The sequence below is a fragment of the Elaeis guineensis genome, chromosome 5 (assembly GCF_000442705.2).
Source record: "Elaeis guineensis isolate ETL-2024a chromosome 5, EG11, whole genome shotgun sequence".
NCBI lineage: Eukaryota > Viridiplantae > Streptophyta > Magnoliopsida > Arecales > Arecaceae > Elaeis > Elaeis guineensis.
Genome location: NC_025997.2, coordinates 114,429,721 through 114,440,985, shown reverse-complemented (window position 1 = coordinate 114,440,985; position 11,265 = coordinate 114,429,721). Strand labels below are relative to the sequence as shown.

Here is an 11,265-nt window from a genome sequence, read left to right as displayed (position 1 = left end):
GACGAGACGTCTGGCACCGACTGGACATCTGACGCCAGCGAATCTCCCGACATTCATGAGACGCCTGACATCATATCAACCCACGGTACGGTCGGAACTTGACACACAGTGGATCCACTCCTTTTCGCCCGACGCTGTGCGCCGTCCGACTTAGGAGTGGAGGGGGGCAACTGTTGGAGAATACCGACCGACCTCGCTCATGCCGACTTATAATCGGGCATACCTGACCGACCAACTGTCGACCGACCGAAGATATGTCGGTCGGACGGACCCTTCCGGCTCTCCCGACCGACTGCACCAGGGGGTCCGATACCCGACTCCCACGACGTGCCCGACTGACCGTCGGAGGGTCCGAATCTCCACCCGACGCTCCTCAGCTGGTCACCGACCCAAGGCCGGTCGACTCCTCCAATCGCCGTACTACTGCCAGAGATTGCCAGTCCTGACAACAGCATGTGGCACTGCCGCCTAGGGGCATTATCCCACCTAAGGCATGGGTCAACCCTAGCGATTTGACAGCCCCACGGCGATGTGACACCTTCACGGCAACTCTGACAGTCTACAGTGAATTGACAATTCTTCAATTGTCTGCGCCATTAATGACGGCGCCATACCACGCTCCACTATATATATCGGGGAAGGCAACAGTGCTAGAGGTCCCTTCGAAACTCTTGGGCTTATCCCCTCTCTCTCTTTTCCTCTCTCGATTGAGCTCTCTGTCTTCTTTTCACTGTTGCCCAGTCTCCTCTCTGACTTGACCGTCGGAGGGTCCCCGCCGGAGCCACCTCCGGTCAGCGTGGACTTTCTTTTGCAGGCGCTTGTTCCCGGCGATCAGGCGACGAGGGGATTGGCCGCAACAGATGGATACTTCTTTTTTATAACGGATGGAAAATTGATCATTTTATACTTTTAAAATAGTTTGAATAACGTCGTTATATTTCAAAGGTGTGAGTATAGATTTTGAAAATTAATGGATTAAACAGTAATAAATAAAAATTCAAAGAATTTTTTGTAATTTATTCTAGATTTTAATATATTATCATTATTAATTATTGATAAAAAATATATGTTATTTATATTAATTACTTATCAAAAATATATTATACTAATTTATTATCTTACAGTGATTTATTATATAATAAATAATGTATTTATTGTAGATTACTATTTTAAAAATTACATATATTTTGATTACATTTTTCTAATATATTATATATTATTCAATTTCATTTGTATAATTTAGCTTTTTATTTATTATATTAAGTATCATGTTAATTTTATTTTCATTATTTTTAGATTTTGTAGCTCATTACATTATTAACATAATATGATCGATTATTTACTATCCTCATAATATACTATTAATTGCAATATTGTTTTTTACAAGATATATGATTATTTATTTTATTATCATCATGATAATATTGATATCACCATTTATTGATATAATGATATAATGTTACACTATTCATTTAAAGTTATAGTAAAAGATTTAAATATTTTTTATAATATTGATATTGATACTATTATATTGATAATATTGATACTATTATTTGTAGATCTCCATATATTGACATCACCAATTGATATGGAAGATAGGAAGAAGGCTCGGATATGATCCCACGCCCATCGTGTTTGGCATCAATAGCCCGAATTAACTGAAAAGAATAATTTGTGGGGATGCTTTGGATCCCAACGCGTGCTTAAATCCACTGTAAATTTATATGTGATTTATTCCGCACCAACTAGATTTCGGGTCAAAACATTCAACAATCTCTACGATATAAGGGCATTTTGGGGTAAAATGCATCTTTACTTCGGGCGCCCACTCAAGCTTAGCTCGTCATGACTACAAGAAAGATAAAAAATTGACATGATCTGAATTGTTAGGTCTGGCACTAAAATGAAACGGGTCTTTGATTTTGATTGGTTTTAAAGCTAAGATTAATTTAAAACATTCAAACTTGGTTTAAATAAATGGACTTCAACAAGCTAAATATCAAACCCAGCCTGAGCTCCACTTTTCTGCACGAATGCTGGAGCTTGGTCCTAAAAATATTCTATGAACTTGATCAAGTCAGCTTGAGCAAGCCTGTTACTAAGTTGAGCAAAAATTGTTCATGAATGGCTTGGCTCAGTGGTGATCCTGGGTTCTTTCTATTACCCCTTTCTTTTAAGACAGATGAAGTATAGCGACCAAAAACACTGAAGTGCATTTATCATCTGCCATAAGTCTTTGTTTCAAGAAAGAAGAAACTCATCACAGCTATACATCTTGTTCCTGCAAGCCATGTACCAGATGCTAGTGTCATTAAAGAAAAGATTTTGTTTCTTTCTAGGGCAAAAATGAGAAGGCATAATAAACATGTAAATATCCTGTGATAACTTATTTTTTTTAAAAAAGAGCCCTGTCAGGGATTGTTAGATGACAGTAAAAATCCATCACTGAATCAATTACATTGCATAGCAAGCAGAGAATTCCCCAATCCCCATCGATGGGATTAAAAAACCCCAGGCACAGGCAAAGTCTGGGGATGCAAATTAATTCTCTGATCATTGAGCCATGATAGGGCAGTTCTTAGAAAAGCAAATTGATTCTCTGAGAAAGTTAACCATTTCATACTACCTCATGAAATTCAACCACCAATTATTTACCCTGAAGCAGAAAAATACTTAAAACAGACTTGATGATCAAACTGTATCAGATGAAGGGAACAGCTTCTCTAGCATGTTATTTGAAAGAATCTTGTTGGGATCCAGTTCTCTACGTGCTTTGTTATAGGCATCAACTGGAAAGCGCCTCCTCAGTCTTTCTTGGAGTGCAGCAAGCTCGTCCTTATCCTTTGGAACCTGCAGATGCAGACCTGTTAGTGCTAGAGCTAAAAGAACTTTTAAGGGGTCAGCTAACTGGGAAAGCCCCTTAATTTTTTTTCTTTCTTACCTAATCATGTCTCCACTTCTCTTTATAAAATAAATGAGTAGTCCAATGCAACCTCTAATTCCAGCCAGGATGGGAAAATAGTTGGATCTTCCAGGGCTAAGAAAAAAAGTACTTTGCAAGGTCTCTCTCTCTCTCTCTCTGTGTGTGCATGTGTGTGTGCGCGCGCACGCAGAGAGAGAGAGAGATAGGGGGTAGGCTACAATGTACTTGTATTTGGCCACAAATGCTTCCTAGTGAAAATCAATCATGGATCTCTGAAAATGAAAATCAACACTATTGATCATGATCAATGGCACATAAACTATCTAGAGATAAAATTATTTATTTTGGAGGTCTCTTTGCTCTGCGTCAAGTGAGCACAACCATTGATCTTCATCTAAATATTTTAAAACATGCAAATCATATCTCAGTTGATTTGCATACTTGTAGATTGTAAGTCAAATGAAAGCATAACATCATACCATTAAAATCATTTATTTTCCATTGATTCCATGCATGGGTAAAAGATCTGAAAAAATGTGTATAGAAGGGATGGCTAAAAAGTGAGAAGAATACTCCCGTGTATTGCACTAGATGGGTTTATTTGCATGGGGATAGTTTGTCATTTGATAAGTGCAATCAATGGGTTACAAAGTGACACAATCAATGCAGAAAAGTGCACTGATTACATCTGCCAAATGACAAAAATGCTGAATGCATGCGCAACAATCTAGTGCAATGCATAGAGATACTTTTATCATGTACAAGTAGTTATTCGTTGGGAACTAATTAGCTATACATACCGAGCTGGTAGTTAGCTATTCCTTGGGAACTAATTAGCCATACAAACATATATATGCACTTTGCTCTAGAAAATGGGCATCCAAATCGAAAATCCATGCTGTTGATCATGATTATGCCACTGAAATGCCTAGAAACTAAAAAAATCATATGTTTTGTTGGTCTCTAAACTATGCAACATATAAGCACAAGAACACATGGTTTTCATTATACTAGTTTACCAGAATACACGATAAAGCATCTATATTGAGAGTCGGATCATAATCTATACATGTTAAAATATATACAAATTGAAAATCAATTGATTTTGATGCTTATATCATAACAAAACAAGGTCTAATATCGTGTTTAACCGTGCATTTTTGTTTCCATCAGATGCATAGTTTACAAAACATTAGAATATTCGGCTTCTGGTTTTTAAATATTTTTAGTGGAGAGATCATCATCAACAGTGTGGATTTTCAATTTGGATGTCCCACTATTGATTTTAGAGTTGAGAGAAGTTGATGTGCTCTCTCTGTCCTAAATTTGATTCCTACTCACCTATATGTGAATTTCCAAAATTTTAATCTGCCTGATACGGTAATTGATCATAATTAATTAAAATACTCGAAATGATTGGTTTTGATTATGATTAATAATTTCCAAAAATATCTAATATCTAGAATTTCATATTCTGATCAGTCATATACAGAAATTGATTATAATCAATTAAAATTTCATGGAATGTTTATGATTCTGAATACTTTCAAAATATTAGCTGGCAGTTGGGATATTTTCTGTATTTTTAGAATGAGAGTGTTATGTTGGACTGAAAAATTGACAGATGAAATTTAGGACGAAAAGTCCTAGACTTCAAAACTTACCTTTAATTTAGTAGAGGTATACTGAAGATCGCCTGAAAAGAATGATGTGGGACAGTCACTAAGACCATAGGTAAAGAAGTACATTTTAGTAAATTGTCACTGTGACACCAGAATCTCATATGGCAATAGTGCCCAAAAGAAGTTAGTATCTGCTTTGAAGGATATCATCATTTACCCCCAAAAAAAGATCCTCCAATTTTTAGAATCGAGAAATTTACTAAAAGCTGGTAGAATTCAGACATGAATTAATTTGAGAGAACTTATTCACAGCACTATTCACGACATAACCATCCACAACCTAGTTGCATAACCACCTAAAAAGCCGCATCTTACCAAAAAGGAATAGAACAGCAAAAGAGCTAATCCTTACACCTGCCGCTTTGGCAGCATCCACACTCATAAACCAGACCATATCTGGAAACAAATTTTTTATACTCTTACATTGCACTGATGAAACCATCATATCACAGTGAAAAAAATCCACTAATACACCAAAAATGGAAGTAATGATAGCAATTGGTGCATTAGTTTTCAGAAGATGAGTCACCAAGCATCCAGATCCTGAATTATGTGGCTTGCTATAATTGTAAAATCTAATTTGCCCTTTCAAGATATACAAACACAAGTGCCTAATATACAATGAACATAACTTGGTAAAGTCTACTACTTTTTGTACATTATGAATGCTAGCCTGTTTCTCTCCATAAAAGAGGAAGAGCCAGCATATTACATTGCCCTTGTGAATATACTGAGGTAACATACGTGCAAACGTACATACTTTACAGGGTTGTATGGACCCAGTTACTGTACCTATATTATGTGTAAAATGTAACCAGCTTTCAAATAGGTTGAGGTGGATTGAGCACAGGATAACAATATCCATGAAATCTCCAGACAGGAGTCTCTCTAATCCTTACCACGCCCTCCACCTTCTCTCCACAGACGAATGTCAGTTAAATGTCATATTTTCCACCATGAGATGACACAGAGACTTGGAAATCAACTACCCATGTAACCCCTAAATCTTTGATGCATCTCAACTTCTCAGTCTTAGATACGCAAATATTTAATTTTTTACGTTAATACTATAACAAAGAGATTGAGACTATATCCAATCACTTAACGTACCTCAATTTTAGCCCAATGTTCATAAGCAGAATATTCATCCCACAGTCTAGTTTGTGTCAGATGTCTGTAACTGAAGAATTCTTCTGTTATCTCCTTCCTCTGACGAGCATCCATTGTAGGCAGGTACATGATTATACCAACCTACGAAACAGAGAGATGAGGAGCTGAAAGTCAACTTGAAAGGCAATAGTATGATATATTCAACCGAAAGAAGTGCAACTCCTATTGCTTCGGAAGGCTGTATTTAGTTAGTGAAGGTCACAAGCCATGCCATACAACCAAAACAACCACTCCGATGAAACAGCATCTAGAGTTGTTTGTACTAGAAAGGGAAAAGAAATTGCAAAGACAGAAAATAATTGCTCGGTGAAAATGATAACATTAAAGTACCCTTGCCTCTTACAAGAGGCAACAGGCATCAGACATAATGGTGACACATGGAAACTACATATGCAGAAGAATTAAATAGGGCTCCACATTGGAAATATCAATACCAAACTTTCTAGACACATGCAGATCGCTAAGAAAAGCTTTACTAAATCTACCAGACTGGGATATTTTCGAGAACTTCACATTTCACATATGATGACATAAACAATGAAGTTTCGATTCATTCAGATTTCCACCCTGTAGATCTAAAGGTGAAGAGTTCAAAGAAAATTACCTAAAAAAGGAAATCTACAAAACATGGAACCAAATGATGCGGCTTGATGCTGTGAAATTAGTATAAGAGAATTATAGTTACCCATGAAAATATATCATCCTGCCCAGAGCTTGATGCTGGGCTCATAAGGCTCTTGCTGCGAGCCGTCCAACGCTGCTCAATAGGAGCTGGTGCTGGTATCTTTTCGCTCTGTATGAGCTGCATCAACTCTTCTATGTAGTCCAAGTCCTTCATGCTGGGCTTTGGGAGGGTCCCTGCTGGGAAACATATCTCACTGACCCACTGCTGCCCACCACAATCAAAACCCAATATTTCATCACTCCAACCTATACGATATCCCTCTGACTTCCTCCAGTATTCAGCTTCTGCTTGGTTGATTTTTATGACATGGTCTTGGTTGAGGGGATCAAGGGCAAGAAGTTTGTCCCTCAACTCTGTGAACGAAAGTTGATCTATATCTGATTCATCCTTACCAACTTCAACCCTGCAATCATCTACAAACTAGCAGTCACAAATGATTCAAAAAAATTATTTGTTTATCATAGATTGGACTAACCATAGAAATTCAAGAACTGGTGATGTAAAATGACCTTTCTAGACATTGTAAGAATCATATTAATCATTTTCCTCAAAGCATCAGCTGGTCAACAGCCTTGGTAGGTCAACATGGCGGTTGATTAGCAAGTGTAACAGCATAACCCACAGGTTTACCTGTATTTCTCAAGTGAATCACGGTAAAGATCACGAACATGTTGCAATGCTTCATCCTTCCCATATTTTGATTTGAACTTTGGAGTTTTCCATTTTGACAGAAGATTGCATTGCACAACTACAACTGTGTCAGTATAGGGAATCCATAGATATTTCACATGCTTGTTATCAGCCAGCCATTTCCTGCAATCAGGGAGTATAGCAGCAACTCCTAGTGATTACATACCATCAAGTTTTGTTCAGGTTAAAGAACACCAGGAATACCAAAACTGTACTGCAAAGTATAACAAGATTCTATGTTAAATAATAAATTGTACTTGTGATTTTTCTTGATCTCATTGACATTAGAAACAAATGTATGCTCCACAAGCTCATGTCTCTCCACACATTGAAGAGTGACCTCTGCAACCACACCAAGGCCCCCTAGACCACAGCGAGCCAGATAAAAGAGATCAGGATCTTTCTCTCTTGACACCTCAATTGTTCCTTTGGCAGGAGTCACCAGTTTCATGCTGATGACTTGCTCATCAATGGGAGGCAGTCGTGCACCAGTACCATGGGCGCCAACCTGGCGATTATGCATGTGAATACTAACAAGATCTTTCTGATGATCTAAACCAGGAAGCCAGAAAGACAATGGGATATTTTATAGAACACTAATTATAAAGTATTGCACTGTCATCAGCATAACAGTAAGACAAAAGAAATACTACAGTAACTTGAGTCCTTTTCTGAATCATCAGTCATATGCCATAATGCCACACTTATAAGATTAGTGCAGTTTGTCCTTCCTCCTTTCCTTCTCTTTTTATTTTTTCCCCCCCTGCTCCTCCCCTTTGATATCCTTTTTTCTCCTTTCATTTCCTCAGTTCTTCTTCTGCTCCCATAGGTAGAATCCTAGACCAACAGTTTTCGGAAATGCATGTGTTCTATTTACTTACCATTAATTTATTGTTTTATGTCTATGCCCCAGTTTCTATCAGCACAATTTTGATCTTTATCTCATTTGATATGTTGATAATAAGTTGTTTTTGCTGCATGGTTTTCTTCATTGTCAACTATGACATTTTTTTCCTTTTTTTTTGACATCAGATACATTAACTAGGCAATAGACTAATTGCTGATTTTTCAAAATGAGGTTTAGTATCTTGATCATGAATTGGTACTTATGTGACTATATGTCTGTGATCTCCACATGCATACCCATGTGCATTTTAAATTAAAAAAATCCAAAGTTTAATGGCTGTTACATTGTTCTCAAAGTTGATAAGATCATAAGAGAATGCGACATGCTTATGAGAACAATGATTGGCATGGTTTAGTATCTTGATCACAAACTGGTTTTTGTCTGTCTCTGTTCTCCATTTGCATACCTATATGCTTTTGAAATGAAAAAATCTAACATAAGTTCCTTATGTTTAATGATTGTTAAATTGTTCTCAAAGTTGATAAGAAAACAAAAGAATGTGGCATGTTCATGTAGTTTGTGCAACATCAAGGACTTGGAAAAAGCATAATAGATTGCAACCAGATTTTGCAAATTTCTTTATCAAGTCACTTGTAGTCCTAAATTTTTGTTGATGCATGATTTCCAAGAAGTCTTTTCTTTTTATTTTATTTTATTTTTTTTTGTGAATCCAGACATCACAGAATGTGAGAGATAATAGAGGCTTGTTTTACTCTAACTGAAGTAAGATTTTTTTCTGTACTTCTAATTATACAAGTAAGCACCAATACTGTGGAAACATTAGATAAATCCATTAATAGGGGCAATTGTCCAAGAATCACAATTACAATTGACAATTACAATAGGGAATAAGTGATAACCTACCTCTTTTCTTCAATTATACAGAAAACATCTTAAAGATATGCAAAATGGCAAAACTCAAATGTTTTTCAGTTTGATCACTCAGAAATATGAAGCTTCACCAAAAAAGGAAGAATATGCAATAGAGAAAGTTATGGCATCTTGAGCATATCAACAGAAGGCGATAGCTGCATCACAAAACAAGTAGCGCTAGCAAATTGGCTCACCAAGAGGGTCGTCTCATTGGCTGCATAAGCACCTATTTGCCTGGATTAATCCGGCTGTCTAGACAAGCAGTTTTTTCTCCCTTCCCCCTTGCATGTTTTAAAGGACCTGTGATGGCATGTTTTCACTTGTATATCATTTGTATGTTTGCGAGATCTTGGATACTTATATAAAGTTAAGAAACCTAGATAACATTTTCCGGATAGACTTTTGGGAGCGGTCATTGAAAATGGTGTCAAAGCAAACCCAGTCATGGCCCACGTGGACTAGGAGACATACGTCCGGAGCCCTTTTGGTGATAAGTACAATCGATCATGGTGTTTGTGATTGGATCTAATTGGATTTGAATTTGACATGTTTAGGCCCTTAGACAGGTGATGATGCCAGGACTTAAACGTGGGAACTATGTGAGACCCATGCAGGCACGACATTTAGCCCCATATAAGTTGTGTACTAGGGACATCCTGAGTACTTATATTTGGCCAAGGCATCCAAATAATACCTTCAAGCCTACCCTTTTAGTGTAATTGTACAAGGTCTTGAGTTATCACAATGTTAGTTCTTTTGCTTCAAGCCAATACCAACTTTGTATACCCATAAACCAATCAATGATCAAAGACAGAGCTAATTTAAGGCACCCTTTTTTTCGAAAATGGCAGATCCAAATCATCCATTCAAAGAAATTAACATCAAGTTAGTAAATGTTTATCATAAAACATTCATAAAATGGTTTGGTCAACCTGAACTAGCAATAGAGTAAACCTTCTCCCAGATGAAGAGCTACCTTTCTCTCCTTATTGAAGATAATTGGATAATCCAATATCAGAAAGTTAAAAGTGGAAAATAGAACTTAAAGTATAGTCCAAGTAACCATCTTTTTTGTGATTCCAAGGGAAGGAAAAAACACCACACACACACACAAAAACTATTTATCCAATTTATCTGCAGACTAACGCACTTCAACTTAGTAAAATTACAAACTAAAGATTCATAGAATGGGTCAGTCAACCTGAATCAGCATTTAACGATATAATAACTACTTCTCCAAGAAAAAAGACAACTTTCGACTACCCCACTGAAGGTAATATACCTAAAAGTTAAAAAATGTACGTTTTGAACGAAATCGACAATCCAACATGACTTTTTTCTTTTTTTCTTTTTTTTTTTTTTTGCAAAGGAAGCATGCAAAAAGATAGAAAAGGACCTGCACGATGCCTCCGATTTGCTGCTCCCGAATAGACGCGAAGTTCTGGAGGGTGAGCCCGTTCTCCTTGAGCGCGTCCACGAGCTGGGAAACCCTGATCCCGGCCTGCACCCGGACCGTCTTGGCCTGCCGGTCCACCTCTAGGACCTTATCCATGAGGGCAAGATTCACCATCCCGGTCCTCGTGAGGCCAATCCCGTTGGGGGACAGCCCGGACCCGACCGGGCGGATCCGCTGGCGCTTATTGTGGGCATCTTGGATGGCGGCCTCGAGCTCGGATAGGGACTCCGGCTGGAGGAAGACACGAGTGTGGACCTCGTGGGTGCCGCTCCAGTTGGAGACGGTATGGAGATCATCAGGGAGCGGGGCGTAGCGGAATATCTGAGCCTTCTTATGCTTGGCATCGGGGGGGAGGGGGAAGGAATAATAGGTGGCAACGCCGCAGCCGAGGAGGAGAACGAAGTAGCCGGCGTACTTCCGGAGCTCAGCATCGGAGGCACCGCCGGAGGAGGAGGAGGAGAAGGAGAGGGGGCGGAGAAGGTCGGAGGTAGGGCTAGGGTTTAGCGTTCGGGCGGAATGGAGGGACGAGCGGAGGAGTCGGGCGGATCGGCCCAGCGAGAGCGGTCGCAGCATCCTGCTGACCTTTGTAAAGTTTCCGACGGGGCCGTTGGGGTTCGATTTTGGAACGGATGGAGTGTGATATATATACATTCCAACTACTTCTTCCCCTTTTTATGGTTGGCTATTACTCCCTACATGAGACAGCCTTATTTGATGTTGTTGTTTTCTGAGAAATTAAACTATTGATCAAACGAGTTGCCGGTGTGCCATAGCCAGCAAACTGATCAAAAATTTTGGTTCAATCAAACATAAATTTTTTTTTTAATAAAATTAATTATAATAAAAAAAATAATTTAATTTTTTTAGTTCATAAATATT

General features: G+C 38.2%; 1 protein-coding gene across 1 annotated transcript; it reads right to left on the bottom strand.

Moving 5' to 3' along the window:
* Positions 1 to 2,360: 2,360 nt before the first annotated feature.
* Positions 2,361 to 11,049, bottom strand: LOC105045546 (L-galactono-1,4-lactone dehydrogenase 2, mitochondrial). The gene is made up of 6 exons (XM_010923872.4): positions 10,327 to 11,049; positions 7,408 to 7,658; positions 7,091 to 7,273; positions 6,461 to 6,863; positions 5,716 to 5,856; positions 2,361 to 2,850 (listed from the first exon to the last, which is right to left on the bottom strand). Exons 1-6 carry the CDS (start codon positions 11,035 to 11,037, stop codon positions 2,692 to 2,694), a joined length of 1,848 nt encoding a protein of 615 aa, XP_010922174.1. The 5' UTR covers positions 11,038 to 11,049; the 3' UTR covers positions 2,361 to 2,691.
* Positions 11,050 to 11,265: the final 216 nt, after the last annotated feature.